The 21,567-nt window shown below is 37.2% G+C and overlaps 1 protein-coding gene across 2 annotated transcripts in view; it reads left to right on the forward strand.

Annotated features, from left to right (window-relative positions):
* Positions 1-21,567, forward strand: part of DCC (DCC netrin 1 receptor) — a 1,215,565-nt gene that overhangs the window by 1,088,994 nt on the left and 105,004 nt on the right. For both annotated transcript variants that reach the window (XM_056138055.1, XM_056138056.1), the window contains 2 exons: positions 4,371-4,478; positions 16,685-16,879. In XM_056138055.1, the coding sequence (XP_055994030.1) occupies positions 4,371-4,478; positions 16,685-16,879 (303 nt within the window). The remainder of the gene's footprint in view (positions 1-4,370; positions 4,479-16,684; positions 16,880-21,567) is intronic.

The raw sequence follows: 21,567 nt of genomic DNA on the forward strand, positions 1-21,567 counted from the left end.
ACATACACACACACACACAAACACACATGCATACACACAATTATGAATGGTACAGGTAACTGGAGCATAATATTCATGGGACAACAAGGGGAAACAAGGCAGTAAAAATAATAGAGTATAAATCCTGGAGGGCATGTTGTCTATTGTCTATGTTATGTATTACATTTAATCCACAGAGGACAGGGAGTTAAAGGAGAATTTTTACCTGACCATGACAGGCACAATCCGCGAGAGAGAGGCTGGGAGAGTGGGAGAGTGTGCTTGATCTAAGAGGAAGTGTTGATGTTATTAGAGCCACATTCTTTCTTAAGTATTAGTCCGTGATATATATTTTGTATATGATGGCCCTGAATCTTTTGAAAACTGATTCCAATGCCAGAGTGTTTTTTCATCAACATTCACAAAACTTGAGGAAAAAATAAATACTTGATTTCTCTGAGATAGATTAGTGTATATGTATATATAAATATATATGTGCATATATATACATGTCACATATATTTGTATGTGTGTATATCTATATCTTTAGATAGATAGATAGATAGATAGATAGATAGATAGATAGATATGTCACACCTGGCGGTGTTCAGGGTTTACTCCTAGCTCTGTGCTCAGGGACCATAGGACCATAAGGGATATTGAGAATCAAACCTGAGTCAGCTGCACACAAGGCAAGGGCCCTGTTCACAATACTGTCTCTCCATCCCCACATCAGATATTTTGAATAACCAACTTTTCCATACGCATTTTTCTAGCCAAGGTTAGTTATTTTAACTGTTTTGAATACCATAACAAATTCAGTGAAGCAATCTAATCATCATCATTTGACTGTTTTCTAAATAAACATCAATTTGAATTTTAGCATAGTTAGGGAAAAATAGACTATTCTGACATTAAAAAGACAGATCCTTTAATTACATACATAATTGGAAAATCCCTTATTACACTTTGTATATTGCTCTAAGTCAAATTGTGACTATATATCGTCTTCCTGTTTGTGGTTGAGAAAATATCTAGAATGAATTCTTTTCTGAATGAAAATAACCCTTCCTTAAGATAGCATTGGATTTTAGTAGTTTGCTTTTACAGAATTTTTACTGCAAGAATGTCCTTATTTTTTTACATCCAACTTCCATTTGATCTAGATTTCGCTTCTCTTCTTCTTCCTCCTATCCATTGCTTTCTCCTCTTTTTTATTGTCTCTTCCTTTACCCCTATTTCCTTCTCTTCTTTCTTTGTTTTGTTTTTATTTCTTTGTAATTAAGCATGTTAAATCTCCATCTTCTCAAAATATTACAGTAAGGTATAACTTTAATTAGTTTGGAATCCTAATGACTTTGAGGATGAAAATGTTGGGAATAAATTAGTAGATGGGAATATTTGTGTCTCTGAGGTAATCCAGGAAGGGAATTATTAGGAATAAAGCATCCACAGTTCTCAGATGCATTATCTGGCCAAGAACACAGCCATAGAACAATCAGAGTAAACTCAGAATTCAGTGTACCTGTCTGTCTTACACAAAAACTTTCATTCAGGAGCCAGAGACAGTAAAGAGTGTAAAGCACTCACCTTGCACTTGGCCTACCTGGGCTTGATCTCAGCATTTCCCAGGCACCACCAAGAGTAATTCCTGAGCACAAAGCTGGGAGTAATCCCTGAGCATTGTTGGGTATAGCCCAAAAACCAAGAGAAAAATTAAAATATTTCTTATGTAAAAATTACCAGTGGTTTTTACCAGATAGGTTAAGACAGATGAGTTGTGGGCAAGCTACTATGCAGTGTGGATAGTAAGGTTCTGTCAGCCTTCTGAAGCAATTCCAACAGCACCCACACTTGGTCTGCGAGATCTGGGAATTAATCTCTGTTCTTCAGGCTTTCCAGAAGTTGTGGTTCTCATGCAGAGTTGATGTTATATTCTTTGCAGAAAAGGAAAAAAAAAGGGAAATTGGCCTCAATTTCCACATAGGGTCTGGTTCCTTCTCCTTGCTACAGAAAAAATTTAAGGGAAAAAACAAACCGTAATGCAGAAGAAAGTTTTACTACAGAAAGAAAGTATACACTGACAAGTGATGTGGACATCTATCTCTAAGTTGGAGCACCCCAAGTTATTTTGGGTAGCTGATTATTTTTTTTTCAACCTGTCTCAGTTTGGACCATGAATCTGCCAAGCAGATGTCAAGGGGAAAGACTTATCTGGCATTATGATGTTAGATGGAGTCCAGCTTATGTCCTTAGCTGGAAGAAGAATTCTGCAAATTGCGTCCTACTGCTGTTTTGCAAATTCAACTGATGCAGAACAGGTATATCCTACTGCTAGCTAAGGACACAGACTGGACTCCATTTGAGATCATTAACAGGATATGTGTATATCTATATCTATGTCTATATCTATATTCATATATGCATGAATATTTAAATTTCTTGGTTTGTGACTTGAAATTTCCTGCCAAAGAACTTCCCACCTTACTGCCTCTCTCACAGAGGTTGGAGATTTCTTTTAGAACCCTATTAGAGAACCTAGGTAAGTTCTGACCTGTCTGTGTAAAATTAAGGGTAAATAAAAATGACCATGTGTCATTAACTAAAGCAATGTGAATTACTTGAAAGAAAAAACTAACTTTATTTCAAAACATTACAACCAGTGAGAAATCAGTGAAGGTATTAGGACCGGTTTAGGGAACTTTCTACCAAGAATACCATATCTTTTACATTTTGTGTGGTTTTTTTTTTTTTTTTTGGTGGGGGGAGTACAACATGTGGGAAAAATAGCACAGAGAAACGTTGGTTTCAGATCATCTTATTTCATGCCAGGTTGATACCAAGACTCTCACGCATTCTTTATTTCCTTATCTTAAAATATTTCTTTCCCTTCTTACATTCTTAATTAGAAGATCTCTAGTGTGCTATCTAAGCAAGATGTTTTGACCTGAGCTTAATTTTTGTGTTGTTTTTAAGGCAATAAAGAAGTAGTCAACTCACTTATAAATTTTATAGTTGTGATGAAATCCTGACATTTGAAGATGTGTAGTCATCCTTCTCACTAAGTACGTAGATATAGGACAGGAAAAGTCCTTCTGTACTTTGTTCTTGGCTCACATATACGCTATAATCAAAAACATTATCAGGAAAAATAAATGAAAGCTTAATCACATTGCTTTTTTTTAAAAGTGGGGATAGGTGGACACTTCAAATGAAAGTGTTCATGCTGGGGCCTCACCAAAACTTAATATCTAACCTAACTGTGACTTTGGTCTCTCCCCAAAGTAGAAATTTAAATAAGCAATTAGAAGTTCTTTGGCCAGCACTGAAAAAGTAAATCTACTTAGGACCCAAAGCTCTCTTCTAGTGACTTTGCCTAAGGTAATCCTGCTTTTCCTTCTCTAATGACCCAATCTTATTCTCTTTTTCCCTATAGAAAATCCCTTTACCATGCAATACATGCAACCTACCATGCAATATATGCAACCTTTTATTTTTTATGCCATGCCTTTCTCCTTGCTAGTTGGAGATGCTACCTTGTTCATGAATAGAATATTGTAAATATTCCATTCAAGCTTTAATTAACTCAACTGAATTTTTATTATTTAAAGTATGGGTTTTAAATAATGTACATGGCAGATACCCAAGAGAAACATTGAGTGAATCACTAAAAATACCTTCTTGAGCTAAAGACAATTGAAAATATTGTGATTGTAGCCCTTTATGGGGGAGTATCAGGCTACACACTGCAAATAAGGGTATTGTAGTTGTATGAATCTGAGAGTCTTCTTTTTCTTCTTCACTGATTTTCTTTTCATTGATTTTTCCTGAGTTTCTTCTTTTCCTCCTTCCCTTGCTGGTGTAGAGAGGAAAATACCTTTACAAATGGCGATTTTCTTAAAAAACATAAATGTCTCCTAAAAAAAGACAACTTCTACAAAGTCTTCAGAGCTTTCCTTAAATCTACTGTTTCCCAAAAGTACTCAGACTCAAATAATCCTTATGCCCAAAGGGCACATTTTGGATGTGGTATATTCTGCCTCCATTCCTGTACCTTTCTTTGATCTTACAAGGATTCTTACATTTGCAAGTAGCACCCACTTGAAAATACCAACTGTACGTTTCTCTTCTATATAGGCACATACTCTATTCTCCTCTCTATATTCGCACCTCTGTGGAAGTAACTCAACTTCTTTAGAAAAACATTGATTTCTACATTTTGTTTCATTGCTTATTTAATGCAAAATACTTGAAAGATATTATAAATGGTCAAATGAGCATGACATGCCACATGCTGGATTCTGAGTGTCAACATCATTATGAGAAGTCCCATAAATGTCGGTTTTCTTTCACATCCAATGACAAGGCCTTGTCTGTGTCTCATTCTGCAGCCCCGACCTCTGCTCCCAAGGATCTGACAGTCATTACTCGAGAAGGGAAGCCGCGAGCTGTCATTGTGAGCTGGCAGCCTCCCTTGGAAGCCAATGGGAAGATCACTGGTAAGCATGTCAGCTTATTGCCAGCCTTGCTCTCTTTGGCCTGGGATTACTTGCCATATAAACCCATCTTTCTATCTCAGCATCTCAGGTTACTTTCCCTACCCCTTACTTCCATGTTCTTGCCCACAGTTGACTATGCAATTCTTCCAATGCTGAGCATATAAATAAGTACACACACATTCCCTTTGCCTTGCTTCCTCAATAATGAGTATTTTAATTAGGTTAGACCTTTTGTTTTGCTTCCTATGAAACATTAGGATAATCCTCTAATGGAATCCCTCAAACACCAATGGATGATTAAAGGGAAGACAGGTCTGTTGTTTGGCAGTAATAAAGAACAAAAGACACCTAGGGATCCTGTGTTTTAGTGAGGTACATACTGAAGACACTTGTCTGGGTGAGCTGGGGGTGGGGGTAGTTTCTTTCTTTGCTTTTTAGCTTCTTACTTAAATCATAAGGTTCAGAAAACACTTAATATTGACTGGCATAAATTGAACTTAATGAATATTTCACAGTGACAGATTTTATTTTGCCAAATATTGCTGATAACATCAATGCCTAATTAAAGCATCCATTAGAAGCCTGTAATGTTAATTTAGTATGAAAAATATAATGGAGTTCTATCAGGGATTTTGCATTTAAATGATCACTTTAGGCTTTTAATAGATGTCTTCATAGCATATAATTATTATGAAAAATATTGTATAACTCAAAATGTTCACATTATAGTCTAATTAACTTGAACCATTGGGTTAGTCACATGTAAGACTTTGTCCTTTTTCTCCTTTTTTGCCTACTATTGTAGATTAACAAAAATGCAGTCATTCTATGATATGGAGATAAGCTTGGGAAATTGCAGTTCAGATGGTTCACTTTGTGTGAGTTACTTTCTGAATTTTACAAAATAGAAAGAAAATGTGAAAATTCAAAATGCAATTTAAATTTTACGAGAAGACTTGTTTTCTCTAGGAAATTACTCTTCGAGCAGCATTGAACAGAATTTTCATTCCCATTGACAAATGTGAAAAAAAGTGGAAGCACATAAAATCCGCCCCAAGTGGTGTCTGTTCACGTGTCGCTGTGCCAACCTTTTCTAAAGTGAAACTTGCTCAATTCGAATTTTTTTCCCACTCCCACTCATTGTTATGTTACTTTCATCCATTCTATTTAAGTACTTTTGTAGATTTCAATTTGTTTATATGATGACTGCTTTATTATGTAATAAAGAGTTATTTATGCCTGCATATAAATCAGCAGATCAGGATTTTAAGCAGTAGAGAAACTGTCTATTGTGATAGGAGAAATGCATTTTTGGTAACATATAAAATGAATCATATATTTCCTCAACTCTCCATTTTTATTTAAGTAAATTTTATGTAGTAGTCAATGTAAACAATAGAATATGTCTTCAACTCTGAAAGGAAGCTTTTCTTTTGCTTTCCAAGAGATGAAGTGGAAGTTTTTCTCATATTAAGAACTGCAAATTAAACTAGGCAATACAAATCTGTGTACCAAAATCACAGTGCATGTCTAAGAAACCTTGTTCATGTTTTTAGTTTTATATTTATTTAGAGCTGAACAATCAATGGTTCTTACTAGTGTTAAAAAAAATCAAATGAGTATATTCTTATTGGCTTCATTCAATGGTTCATAAGCCAGCCAGTATAATATCTAAATTAATAATAAATTATTTACTAATATAAAAGAAACTCCAAGGAACTGGTTCAAAGTAAAAACTTTGTAGACTGAAGGGAACTGGATGAGGAAGATATGCTCAGAAAAGGCAAATTGTTTGTGACAAGGTCACCTTTCTCTAGGGGTTGGCCTGCCAGGAAGATTGCTAGACCAATGCTAACCAGTTCACTCCAGATTGACTAAGGATTTCATGCCTGGGGACTAGAGATATATTACATATATATTGCTGGTTGCAGCTTGGAGAACCCTGAATTGCCGCTGGCCTGAGGTGGCCAGGGCTGAGCTCCAGTATAGCATCCTAGGGCTCTTGTACTCAACCTTTGCTTCAGCTGCTTGAGAACGCAGGGAGGTCCCAGGACCTTCCAGTACAATTTGCAAGGCTAAAAAAAGAAAAGCAATGCGTGTCTGGTAGCTGAAACTATAATAGACTTTTAAGTCTCAACTTGGTAAGTGGAGACAGGATGAATGACTCCATTTTAGACTTGATATATTTTTTTTAACAGTACAAGAAAACCACTTGTTTATCCTGGCAAAGTGCTTGCAACCTTGCACAGGTTCCCTAAGACACAGGGAGAAGGAAATATTGAGCACGCACAGATGTACCCTCTCCAAAAGATCTAAAGCACACACAAGTGTAGCATCTAACAAATATGAAACAAAATTATCCTCACTTAGTAAGAACAGGAGAAGAATCAGAAACTTTGAGGTTCATGGAGAGAATGAAAGCAGGGGGCAGATTTCTAATATTCATATAGTATAGGAGGTAATACTGTTTTTGTTTAACAGCCAGTTCAATTACTCAAACCAAGTTGCAATTATGAGATGGAGATATTTGTTTCTTCTTTCCCAGGGAGCACACACTGGGAATCCTTTTGACAACTGTCCCGTGAATATTCTGAAATTTTTCTTTTAGCATTCAAATAAATTTCAGAAAAGTAAGATAATAAAATTTGCAGACCACTGAACCCTATTAACAGGTTCAATTTTTTACCCTCCATTTCTTTTCTTTTTTCTTTTCTTTCTCTCTTTTTTTTTTTTTTTTTTTTGCTTTTTGGATCACACCTGGTGATGCATATGGATTACTACTGGCCGTGCTGGGGGTGGGGAGACCATATGGGACACTGGAATCGAACCCAGGATGGCCACGTGCAAGGCCAACGACCTACCTGCTATGCTATCGCTCCAGTCCCTATTGCCTTCCATTTCTGATGAAAGTGCAAAGGAAAATGTGAGCTGTTTCCTACTGACAGGACATCTCTGTGCCAGGCTGACAGACTGTGCTCTCAGCCTCCCTGTGACCACCTTTGCTTCCTACGCTCTTACAATGCAGACAACAGTAGAAAACCAATCTCCTGGGGGAGATACTTGACAAAAGTTCTATAACCTCCCTGAGCCCGAGTTTTCTCAGTGTCAAGTATAGTGATAGAGCCACATCTATAAAATTGTTAAGATTGAGTGCTACAAAAAAAATCCCCCACAATCCAGCAAGCATTGAAACAAATTAGCCATTATTTGTGTTATTTTAACAGTATTGTTTAATTAAAATTATTCTGAGGGAGGCTGTGCTAATGTGCTTGCAGGGCACCCAAATAATCAATTTGTGAATAAACATACTTTCAAGAGATTAAATCCCAAAAGGACAATGAAGGAGGAATCTGAATAATTTCAGTGCCTGAATTCCTTGAACATTAACTGGCAATTCAGGAATTTAAACTGACATTGTCAGAAGAAAATGGTTCAAAAGAAATTAAGCATTAATTAGATGCTTAGCATTCTGATAAGCACATTAATGTAACAGCAAATGATCGTATATTTCTGTTATCCTGAAATTAAGAGATGAGAGATTTCTGAGGGAAATAACTTTTCCAAAGCAAATGCCCCCAGTTCAGAACTCACATCTAAAACAGAGGCTTATACCCTTTACACTGTTTTGCCTCAACTTATTAATATTTTGCTGGTTCAAATCAGTGATTTTTAACTGATTTAAGATTTAACTTATCTGTGAATGGATTGATTGACTATGATATTTTTTAAAAGCCTCCCTGCTCTCATTTTTATGTATAGCTAGAGTTGAGAAGCATCGATTTAGAGAAATATTGCATTAAATACTTTTTAAGACCATAGTCAAGGGTTAGGTCTTCAGTTGTTTTCCTTATCAATGTTATCTAATTGCTAAGGTCATATTCTTTGTTCCTTTGTTACTTGATGCTCTAGACCATTGCTTCTTAAACTGTGGGTGGCAACCCCATTAATATAAGGTCACATAACTGAAATTAGCATCATAAAAAAAAACTTGGCAACAGTAAAAGTTTTCGAGAAGTGCAGCCACCAAATATTAGTTCAAAATCAACGCTGTAATGAGTGCCCCTGGTAGTACTAGTTCTAATTGCAGTTCTGGGCAATAAGTAGTGTGAAGGGGGGGGGGGGGGGAATTTCTAGAGCCCTGCTCTAGAACCCAGACTACCAAATGGAGATATTTGACTTACCACCTTCTCTTCAGAAAGAAAAAAATTACTCAGCTCACAGCCTTTGGGAAATCTTAAGTGAACAGAAGAATGCAGCACCTCCTTAAACCAACACTACTACAAAATACCCCTAGCAGGTATCGGCACCTACTTTGGGAAACACTGCTTTAGACCAATTCCTCTTCCATTAAGTTCTCTTTACCTTTTTTTTTTGGGGGGGGGTCACACCTGGCTATGCACAGGGTTTACTCTTGGCTCTCCACTCAGGAATAACCCCCGGCAGTGCTCAGGGGACCATATGGGATGCTGGGAATCAAACCCAGGTCGGCTGCGTGCAAGGCAAACGCCCTACCCGCTGTGCTATTGCTCCAGCCCCAAGTTCTCTTTAAACATAAAATCAAACTCCTCAGTTTTCCTCTTGCTTCCAGGCTATAACTCACCAATCTCATTAGTAGATATCTCCCCCTATACTCTCACCCTCTCCCCAGGAGAACGGTTTTATAGCAATCTGGACGTTCTTTCACAATTAAATAAAGACATTATTATACTTAGCAACTTTCATCCAGGATTGCAATGAAAATGTTTTCTCACTAAAAGAATCTTCCTATACTCTTAATTGTTGCTGCCCTGAACATAGATCTCATTCTGTTTGCAACTTTTTCTGAAAAGGTCACTATACTATAACCAGGCTTCAGTGGAAATGCCTTTATGTCTCTAAAATTGGTATATTTGTCCATGATTTTCCAGTTAAACACATTCTCCTGCATAGTGTGCCTTTCTACTTGCCTATCTTAATGCTCCCTCTTTATATAACATAATTCTCTGCCCCTTTCTTTCTTGTTGGTCTACTATTCATTATAAATGGGTAAACAATAAAATATTATTTTATCTAATAGTTTGAAAGATCATCTGAGATTGTGAACCTACAAGTAATTCACACTGAACTCATAACTAAGTATTCTTTCCCCCTTTTTTACTAATGTCTTTAAAATTTACTACATTGCATAAGAAAGTAGTCATCTTGAATTTTTTTCTGTCCATCTCCATTTTATATAATTATGAGATAAAATCTAAATGCTTATGGTACAAGATTGAAAGATCTATGAGGACAGTTTTCAGATTTTGTTCAATTTTTTCTTCCTCATAGCAATATTTTTGACATTCACTTGGGAATTAATATTTGGTATTATAAAAAAGGTAAAAGGTAAAGGCCCTCCCGTTGATCGTCAATTTGCTCGAGCGGGCCTAGTAATATCTCCATTGGAGACTTTGTTGTTACTGTGTCTGGCATATCAAATACTCTCGGTAGCTTGCCGGGCTCTCCGAGAGGGGCTGTGGAATCGAACTCGGGTCGGCCATGTTGGCCGCTTGTAAGGCGAACGCCCTACCCGCTGTGCTATCGCTCCAGCCTATTTAGTCTTAAACAAATCTATTTAGTCTTAAACAAATCTATTTAGTCTTAAACAAAAGTTCTAGCTCTCTAATTGAGACACTTCCTTGAGCGTTTTCATGTGTGTATCTTATCTGTGCCATTTTCTAAGTAATTATTAAAAAAGAAATAATACAATAGAAATACCTATGTTTGTTAAGCTTTTAAACTGTATTAAAAGTTATTTTTAGATTAGAAATTTGGCATTAACTTTGACTAAGCAAGTTGCTCAAGGTTGCAAAGCTAGTAAATGTTCTCCCTTCTGAAATCCAACACGCCATTTTGTCAGTAAAGAAACGAACAGCACCTGGCCCAGACAAGGTCAAACCAGAACACCTGAAGAACCTGCCGTCAGTACTCATCAATATGCTGGCTTGGCTCTTCACACTCTACCTGTCTGAATGCAAGGTTCCATCCCAGTGGAAAACCAGCACAACTGTACTACTGCATAAGAAGGGAGATATCCATGACATTGGCAAGTATCGCCCAATCTGCCTATTGTCTGTCATCTACAAGTTGTTCACTCGAGTCATCCTGAACAGGATTAGCAGAACACTAGATGGACAACCATGCGAGCAAACTAGGTTCCGCAAAGGATTCAGCACGATTGACCATATCCACACGATAACCAAGCTCATTGAGGTTTCTCGGGAGTTCAAGATGCCTCTCTGTCTAACGTTCATTGATTTAAAGAAGGCCTTTGATTCTGTCAAAACGGAAGCGGACATTGAAGCCCTAGCCAATCACAGCATTCAAACTCAATACATCAGGATCCTCTGTGAGCTGTATTATGGATTCACTACCAGGATCTCACCATTCTACAAAGAAGTAATCATCCATGTCAAGAGAGGTGTTCAGCAGGGTGATACCATTTCACCAAAAATCTTCAGTGCCACCCTCAAGAACATCATGCGACAACTGGAATGGGAAGGAATGGGAGTGAAGATAGATGGTCGGACTACACCAACTCCGCTTTGCTGATGACATTAGTTTAATAACACCAAACATTAGCCAAGCAGCATAAATGCTGGCCAACTTCAATTGTGAGTGTAGAAAGGCCAGACTACAGCTGAATCTTACGAAGACAATGTTTATGAGAAACATCCTCGTTCCTGACGCTCCATTCGCTCTTAATGGAACGACCATCTCTGAATGCAACAGTTATGTGTACCTAGGTCAAGAAGTCAACATGACAAACAACCTGGCACCCGAGCTACACAGGAGGAAAAGAGTGGCTTGGAACGCCTTCAAGAGCATCAAAGAAATAGCTAAGAGGACGAAGAACCTCCGGCTCCAGGCACATCTCTTTGATTCCACTGTTCTTCCTGCATTAACATACGCCTCAGAGACCTGGGCCTTACGCAAACAGAATGAGAACGCTATTCAGGTCTCCCAAAGAGGAATTGAAAGAGCTATGCTTGGAATATCAAGTTTCACTCAAATGAGAGAAAGAATCTGGAGTTCCGACCTCCATCGACAGTCAAGAATCAGGGAAGCTGTCCCATTTGCCAAGGCATCAAAAAATCTTATGGGCTGATCACATAATGAGATTTAGAGACGACCGCTGGACTAGAGCCGTTACTGACTGGATTCCATGGGCAAATTGACAATTAACGGGAAGTCAAGTGATAAAGTGATAACTGTGGTCAAATTTTTCTGAATCAGAGGAAGAAACGATCACTTATTTCTTCTATATACATTATTTACATGGGTATCATAGTTAATAGATATAAAGCCTTCAATGAGCTGAGCTCTTTGCTGAGAGAGGTCATTTCACGCGTGTATGTTTTGCAGCCTACCTGATTCTCTGGAAGGGACTCAGTAATGAGTGGAATAAAGTTTGGACAAGGACAGAGAGAGGAGAAAGTTGTAATTAAAACTTTCTGACACTTGGCTTTGAGATGCTCAGCTCCCAGTTTATAGAGGGTCAGAGTGACAGGTGTATGGGGTTGCATTATACCTATTTAGACAAAAGTGGTTTTGATGAAGGAGTTCTTGGGTGGGAAGACATTGCCCAATGTTCTGACAACTAATACAGCACTTTATTATTTGATCGGCTGTGGTGGTAAGAAACAAGACAATGAAATAGAAAACAGTTAAAGGCTATTGAAAGAGACTTAGATGCAAAGAAAGGAATATAAAATTACACAAAGGACCATGAGAAATTGGTGACTCTATTTTGTCCAGTGTGGCTCCACGGAAATGAACAAGGTCACAGCCCTATGATGGATTTTACACAAACTTACACATCCTAATGACATATGCTTTCTCTAAGAACAAGTTTTAGAGCTTTGAATCATCTATCTCAGTCCTTAAATATAGAAAAAAAAAAGGGGGGGGTTCCCTATAAGTGTCACAAAATTGCTTAGATATGATTTGGACTTGTCAGAACCTGATTCTTACACCTCAATTTCTTTACTTCGGGGGCCCCTGCCAGACCAATCCTCTGTTCCGTGGAGGTGGCCCTAGGGTCCGAAGGTGCAAGGAGGGACCAACCGAATGAACATAGGACACAAGAGACAGAATGCAGTTTAGAAACAGAGAGAAAAAGGGACAGACTTTATTGGGGGCAATCAGGGTATATATATATATATCCATTAGTAAGGCAGCTACACAAAATGTCATGCCCATATATGGTTAGGAAAGCTACAAAGTCTAAACATTTCACATACCAGGCATGAGGTAGTTACACAAAGGGTCATGTCCATATATGATTTACAAAGTTTATACGTTTCACATACCAGGTTGATCACTGTCAGTTACTGACAGCCATGACAGATGTTTTCTCAAGATAACCATACATAGCACAGGCTTTGCCTGCTGCGGGTCAGGTAGGTCAAGATAACCATACATAGCACAGGCACGTAGGTCCTTGGTCAGTTAAAGGGCCAGCTTCCCACACTATACTTACTTGATTTTGTGACTGTCCTTTTTATCTATTTATTTTATATGTTTGGTGCGAGGACTCCCAACCAGTGCTCAAGGGATCCAGGGGAAACTCTTCAAAATATCTGGCCAACAGGATCCGTAACTCATCCTGAGGATCTGGTGCTTCTCAGTCTCTGTGGTGCTTAAGATGTTGAGGGCACCCCAATTGTCCTTGCATGGGGGTCTTCAGGCCCTTAGCCAGTGAAGGCCAGAGTACATGTGGTGCTAGAAATTGAGCCTGCACTCTGACCACTGTGCTATCTCCCGGTCTTTGAAATTGTTGTTTTTAAAATTGCACAATTAAATAATTTTTACACAGAAGCAAAACAGAAAAATGAAAATATGCTATTCATTTAATAGAGGAGGAAAAACAAGACTTATGTAACTGAACAGAAATGGGAGCTCAGTTTTCCAAACTTTGGTTCATTGTATATTTATAACAGTTCATGGAAACTTTAACAATATCATTTAATGTTATCACTATAAAACTTATGTGCTTGCCAACTGGGGGATTTTGCGCAGTAGGTGAGTTTCAATAACTATTATGTGAAGACTTTTTTATTAGTTTTCTTGAAAAATAAAAAGTAATATAAAATTTGGCTCCTGAACTAAAGGTATGTTTTTATTCTTTTGAAGAGATAAGACATGCATATAATAAAACCTAAGAAAAAACATATTACTTGTACCAGAGTCTCCCATTCAATAGATGTATTTCTTTGGGGACAATAATGGAGAATGTTCTGGCTCAAAGAATATTAAGAAATTTTATTGATGTTGATCATAGAGACTGGGTTGTAAATAAAGATCCATGAGTCAGAAACAACTGCTTTATCTGATGATGCTTTTTCTCAAACCCTTTCAACTCTAGTTTTCCAATTTTAATATTAACCTAAGAGTGGGGGTCATTTATCCTTTATAAATTTTGGATACGTCTTTGTTTTGTTAAGTCTTTTTGTTTTGTTTTGTTTATTGGGGGGAGGGCATGCCCAGGTGGTGCATAGGGTCTACTCCTGGCTCTGTGCTCAGGGGTTACTGTCAGTAGGGCTCCAGGAACCCTGTGGTGACAAAATCAAACCCAAACCTCTTGTGTACTAAGCATTCTCCCATCCCCTTGATCTCTGTCCATGCCTAAGTCTTTTATCTGTTCCTGAACTCCTCACATCTGGAAGAGATTCTTATCTGCAATGCTAATAATGTCCCAACAAATCCCAAGAATTATAAAGATTTCACTGTGGAAGGAAACAGAGACCTTTCAGCAGACTTGAATATTGTGAATATTGTTGGTATTACTTTTAGCCAATCAGCAGTGATGATGATTTCTGGTATAACTTTAACCTGTGGTATTTTCTATTGTTGTGTGATGCTCTCTCCACAAAGTTAGCAGTTTAAACCATAACTCACTTGGTTTCTGTGTCTATCTGTCAGGAATCCAAACACATTTTAGTTGGTACTTCCTTGCTTTCAAGGAAGCAAGATGTCAGCCAAGGCTGATGTTCCATCTGAAGCTTGACATGAAAGCACTAGGTTTCAAGTCCGTGTAGCTGTTGGCAGGATTAAGTTCTTTAGTGGGTGATCATCTGTGCCCGCCCATAGTACCTTGCCAAATGTCCAGTCTATATGGTGACTCATTTCATCCAAAGCAACCAAAGAGAATGTATAGAGCCTGACAGCTAGACATAAATTATCTCATTTTTTTTAAATCTGAGAAGTGTTAATCTATTGTATTGGTTTAATAAGCACTTTAAGTTTGTTTAGATAGGATAGAAAGGATTACAAAAGGGTCTGACTACAGGATATATAAATTATTGGGGGCCATCAAAGACTGCCTGCTGTGCCTTAAATCCAAATGCTCTTTGGGGGAGTCTATGTCTTATAATTTGTACCCAGCTCCCTAGTAATTCTTAAGATTAAGTGGATCTGCAAAATTCCAACCTAGGTAGTAAATGAGTGCCAGTACAAAATGAATGCAAGTGTTCAAGCATTTCGTCTTAAATCTTAAATTCAAACTTAAGAAAAATGTACTTCTGGAAGTCAGAGTTTGCAAATTAATGTATCCTACAGGATTATAAGAAAAAATGTGTCAGTGTAGTCTAAATGATGAATGATACAAAAACCAAATAAGTGTTCCTGTGTTTAGTGAAGTATATAGCAAAGTTTATATCTCTGTAAATTAGGAGAGACATAATAGATAAAGCTGAGATGTTACTCAAATTAGACTTTGGTAAGCGAGTAATATTTGGATAAAGAAAGTGAGGTCTGTTGAGGTGGTGTAAAGTAGAGGGAAAGGGGAATGTATGGAGGCCCTACATCTGAAGAAAAAAAATTATGCTGAAATTTAGGAACTGAGATTGCTTATTTGGGAAGGGAAATAAATCTGAGACTGAGAATACTATTACATACTATTTCAAAGATCTATGTGTAGAGCATCCTAGTTCAGTTGGGACAAATGGGATTCAAAAGTAAGGAGTAAGTGAATGAAAGGAAGACAATTATTTTTAAGAATATGATTTACTAAAGAAATGTACTCAGTGCATAAAATAGACCTGGGCACCTTTGTGGCAAATATCATTGTAGAAATGAATGCTGCTTCACAGTCATGCGGCAAAAGTGCATATGAGGAATTTCTTGTTGGTTTCATTTCATAGTATAAAAAAAAAGTTGTGAAGTAATTATTGCTTTTTAAAATTTAAAACTAGCTCATATATTGGATGTATAAAATCTTGGAATTCTCCAGGGATACCTGGATTGGATAATGTATGACTTTGAGTACAATACTAGCATTCACTGTGAGATGATAGAATATTAATAAGTCAAATACTGGAGCGATAGCACAGCAGGTAGGGCGTTCACCTTACAAGCGGCCAACATGGCCGACCCGAGTTCGATTCCTCCACCCCTCTCGGAGAGCCCGGCAAGCTACCGAGAGTATTTGATATGCCAGACACAGTAACAACAAAGTCTCCAATGGAGACGTTACTGGGCCCGCTCGAGCAAATCGACGATCAACAGGAGAGCCTTTACCTTTACCTATTAACCAGATAACCAGATAGCCTAAGAAATGCTTTTCTTCATTTTTATTTTTATCAGTCCAGGTGTTATGGAAGGTGGGAAATAGTGCTGGATTTTTAGTTGGCCTATAGAAAGTATTTTTTATGCTTTGACAATACAGCTTTATCATCTAGGAAAGGAGAGCATTCGTGCCTCTGCCAACTTCATCTTACCATAATAGTCAAAAGTAATTATTTGCTTTCATAATCTTTTAAACAGCTAGCATTTTAGAGCGTTCCATGTATTTCTTATTTAAGCACCCACCAAAATAAAAATTATTTACTTTTATTATTGGACTACAGTAAAATTAAACAGACTTGTTATCTATGTCTTACAGTTCTTTATGCTCATATATTAGAGCAAACCAATAATCAGAATTTATAGGCAGCAGAAACCTCGTATTTTTTAATGTGGCACATTTTTTTTATATCTAATGGTCTATTCCATTTTTAGATTCTGTATACCAAAGCAACTATTTATGAAATTCATGCAATATAAAAAATACTTGCAAGCCTGAATGTTGTAGCTTATGGATTATAGACATTTACTTATGCTAAATTATATTTGAGAAACAAGAGTGTTTGGAAGAGAATATAACATGTGGTCAGTATACTAAGCAAAGTCGACTTCTATATTTTCAGCTTATATCTTGTTTTATACCTTGGACAAGAATATACCAATTGATGACTGGATTATGGAAACCATCAGTGGGGATCGACTTACTCACCAGATTATGGATCTCAGCCTTGACACTATGTATTATTTTCGAATTCAAGCACGAAATTCCAAAGGCGTGGGTCCACTTTCTGATCCCATTCTCTTCAGGACTCTGAAAGGTTTGGCTCATTTTCTCTTATTGCCTCTCATGTGTTAAGGGATTATTATAAAATGGTTTTGGAATCTGTGTTAGGAATTACTCCATACCATTTATTTTGGGAATAGTACTGCAGTGATATTTAAATTACATTAAAATGCACCCTATCTTATATGTAAATTCAGTATGTCAGATATATCTGTTCAGTTATCACATTTTTATGCCATCAACCTAAGACAGACTTTTAAAAAATTAGTTTATAATCCTTTGGGATTTTTTTTTGATTCATGTATCCTGATTGTATTCAAAAGATAATAAAAACATTTTATGTTTATGTTCAATAAAAATTTAAAAAACATTGGACTATGTAAATGCATTCTATTGACAATTTTAAAATTTTCATCCAGGAAGTATTCCTATGTAGTAAAGGAAATTTTGATGCAAGTCAGAAAAATCTCAAACAAATGAATGTGTTTCAGGATACCAGTTAGCAACTATGAAAATTAAATCTTGCAGTATGGTTATTATAAGAAAGCTCCACATGCTGACATAAATAAAAGTATTCAATTTAAACTTAGCTAAATGTCCATACAAAAAAATTTTAAGGTTCAAGTGCATCGATGTAATCTTCATATAAAGTCCTTAATGTTCTAGAGTGCAATGTTATTTTTCTGGAAGATACATGTCCTGTAGGATTTATGTTTAGAAATTTAAAATAATTTTCAATAGCTGATATTTAAAGATATACATTTATGTATGATATCTACCCATGATGTATTCAATATGCCAAACATTAACAAGAAGTCTCACAATGGAGACTTTACTGGGCCCGCTAGAGCAAATGTTCGAAAGAGTAATATGTGTTCCTTAAATCTACAACCATTATGCAGGTACATTTTTCTGGGTCCTTTATTAATGCAAGATGACAAAAAACAACTAAAAATTAGAAAAGCATAGGTGATTGATAGTTTTCACTCAGTTGCTTGCCATACTAAGAGATTTAGAATAACACTAAGATCTATTTCTCAATTCTCCCAGAAGTGCCCTAATAAATAGTGGACTTTTGAATTCTAGTGAGTGAGCTATTCAAAAGCTAGATTCAGTAACAGCTCATCTGAAAATCTGCCAAAAACACACAAACAAGCATTCAGACTAAGCCTGCATGACAGTTCTTAACGACAGAGTAGAATTGGAAAAGAGGCAGCAGGAAGTGAGCTAATTTTTCTCTATCCAGGTTTTTAGTACTTCATGTCTAAATCAGGTTTCTTCATTCCAAATGAGCAATCTAAAAGAAATCGGTTATCCATTTTGTAGGAGCATGAAATGTAACTAGATAGTGTTTCACATATGCTTCATCTTTTTCTATAGACAGTGCCAAATTAATTTCATGCTCACAACGTGTGCCAACTAGAGATATCAGGTGGAGTTTAAAATGACTTAAGGCAGCCAAATGAGTGAAGCAAGAGAGTGGGGAGTTATCACAGAACTTGCAGGCCCATCCTGATAACCATCCTAGAGATTATTTAATGAACCCAATAACTTATTTGGAACTGTTTTCCGTAAGAGCCATAACGTCACCTATTAAATGATTTTCATAGCTCGGAACAAATTCAGGAATTTGTTAAAGATGTCATAATAGTCCACATGAGTTTTTCTTTTTCTCTCTCTCTTTATTTCTCTTTCTCTTTCTTTCTCTCTTTCTTTTTCATTTTTTCTTTTGTTCTTTCTCTCTTTCTTTCTTTTTTCTTTCTCTTATTTCTCTCTCTCCTTCCTTCCTTCCTTCCTTCCTTCCTTCATTCCATCCTCCCTTCCTTCCTCCCTCCCTCCCTTCCTTCCTTCCTTCCTTCCTTCCTTCCTTCCTTCCTTCCTTCCTCCCTCCCTCCCTCCCTCTCTTCTTTCTTTCTTTCTTTCTTTCTTTCTTTCTTTCTTTCTTTCTTTCTTTCTTCCTTCCTTCCTTCCTTCCTTCCTTCCTTCCTTCCTTCCTTCCTTTCTTTCCTTCCTTCCTTCCTTCTTTCTATCTCTCTCTATTTCTTTCTTTTTCTCTTTTTTTATGCTTTTTGGGTCACACCCAGATATGCTCAGAGTTTACTCCTGGCTCTACACTCAGGAATTACTTCTGTCAGTGCTTTTAGGGAATCATATAGGATGTGGGGGATTGAACTTGTGTTGGCTCCATGCAAGGCAAATGCCTTACCCACTGTACCATTGCTCTGAGTTATTTCTCATGTCCTGATTTCTGAATGTTTAGTATTTCTGTCTTCAGGACTAATACAAAATTAGACTTTTTAAAAAAATGTATTATTGTTCATATGGTAAACTAAAAGTCAGATTTTTTTTTTGTTTTTTAGAGAGAACACAGGGTTTTTTTTTCTTTTTCCTTTTTGGGTCACACCCCACTGATGCTCAGGGATTACTCCTAAATGTGCACTCAGAAATTACTCCTGGTGGTGCTTGGGGGACCATATAGGATGCCGAAGATTGAAGCCAGGTCGGCCTACTTTCAGCATGCATCTCCCATTCTGGGAGGATCCTCCTAACACCCTTTATTTGGTGCTCCCTTCTCTATCTGAGCTGCCTTTTCCTCCAGCATATGTGACTGGCTTCCAAGCCATGGAGTAAACCTCTTAGTACTTATCTCCATTTTCCTTGGGTGTGAGTTTCCTATTTTGCTACTTTATGTTCCCCAGATGAATGCAATCTTTCTATGTCTGTCCCTCTCTTTCTGCCTCATTTCACTTAGTATGATACTTTCCATGTAGTACCACTTGTTATGTAAGTTTCATGATTTCATCTTTTCTAACAGCTAACAGCTACATAGTACTCCATTGTGTAGATGTACCAAAGTTTCTTTAACCTGTCATCTGTTCTCGATCACTCAGTTTTTTTTTCCAGATTCTAGCTGTTGTAAACAGTGCTGCAATGAACAAACAAGTGCGATGTCACTTCAAATATACTTTTTTGCCTCTCTGGGATATTTTCCCAGGAGTGGTATTCCTGGGTCCAATGGGAGCTCAATTTCTAATTTTTTGAGAATCGTCCATACTGTTTTCCAAAAGGGTTGAACCATTCGGCATTCCCACCAGCAATGAAGGAGGGTCCCTTTCTCTCCATATCCATGCCAACACCGGTTGCTTTTGTCTTTTGGATGTGGGCCAGTCTCTGTGGTATGAAATTATATCTCATTGTGGTTTTGATCTGCGTCTCCCTAATGATTAATGATGTAGAGCATTTTCTTATGTGCTTTTTAGCCATTTGGATTTCCTCATTGAGGAAGTTTCTGTTCATTTCACTGCCCCATTTTTTGATAGGGTTGGATCTTTTCTTTTTGTGGAATTCTACCAGTACTTTGTATATCCTTGATATAAACCCCTTGTCAGATGTGTATTGGGCGAATATCCTTTCCCATTCTGTAGACTGTTTCTGTATTTTGGTCACTGTTTCTTTTGAGGTGCAGAAGCTTCTTAGTTTAAGATAGTCCCATTTGTCTATCTCTGTTTTCGCTTGCTCGGTCTGTGGTGTGAGATCTTTGAAGATACCATTAGCTTCATTGTCATGGAGGGTTTTGCCAACTTTGTCTTCAATATATCTTAAGGTTTCCGGTCTGATGTTGAGGTCTTTAATCCTTTTTGATCTTACTTTTGTACATGGTGTTAGGCAGAGATCTGAGCCCATTTTTTTGGCATGTAGCTATCCAGTTTTGCCAGCACAATTTGTTAAAGAGAATTTCCTTGCTTCACCTCACATTTCTTGCTCCCTATCAAGATTAGATGATCATATGTTTGGGGAAAGATGTCAGTATATTCAACCCTGTTCCATTGGTCTGCAGCTCTCTCTGTTCCAGTACCATGCTGTTTTAATTATTACTGCTTTGTAGTAGAGTTTGAAGTTTGGGAGGTTGATTCCTCCCATTTTCTTTTTCCCAAGAATTGATTTATCTGTTCATGGGGGCTTACTGTTCATTATGAATTTCAGGAGTGTTTGCTCCATTTCTTTGAAGAATGTCATGGGTATTGTTTTAGGGATCGCATTAAATTTGTACAATGCTTTGGGAAGTATTGCCATTTTGACAATGTTAATTTTTCCGATCTATGAGCAGGGGATGTCTTTCCATTTTCTTGTGTTCTCTTTTATTTCCTGAAGTAGCATTTTGTAGTTTTCTCTGTACAGGTCTTTTACTCCCTTAGTTAAGCTAATTTCTAGGTAGTTGATTTTCTAGGACACAATTGTGAATGGAATTTTTTTTTCATGTCACTTTCTTCTCTCTCACTATTTGTGTATAGGAAAGCCATGGACATTTGGGTATTGATTTTATAGGCTGAAACTTTACTATACAAGCCTATTGTTTCTAGAAATTTCTTTGTAGAGGTTTTAGGGTTCTCTAAGTATAGTATATCATCTGCAAAAAGTGAGAGTTTGATTTCTTCCTTTCCTGCCTGGATGCCCTTAAGATCTTTTTCTTGCCTAATTGCTATTGCAAGTACTTCCAGTACTATATTGAACAATAGTGGAGAGAGTGGGCATCATTTTCTTGCCCCTGATCCTAGGGGGAAGGCTCTCCGTTTTTCCCCATTGAGGATGATGCTTGCTGTAGGCTTGTGGTAGATGGTTTAACTATCTTATCTCTCTCTCTCTCTCTCTCTCTCTCTCTCTCTCTCTGATCCAATGGCTCTCCATGAGAAAGCCAAATATCATCTTGGAACACACACACAC

The sequence above is a fragment of the Sorex fumeus genome, unplaced genomic scaffold, assembly GCF_029834395.1.
Source record: "Sorex fumeus unplaced genomic scaffold, SorFum_2.1 ptg000128l, whole genome shotgun sequence".
Lineage (NCBI taxonomy): Eukaryota > Metazoa > Chordata > Mammalia > Eulipotyphla > Soricidae > Sorex > Sorex fumeus.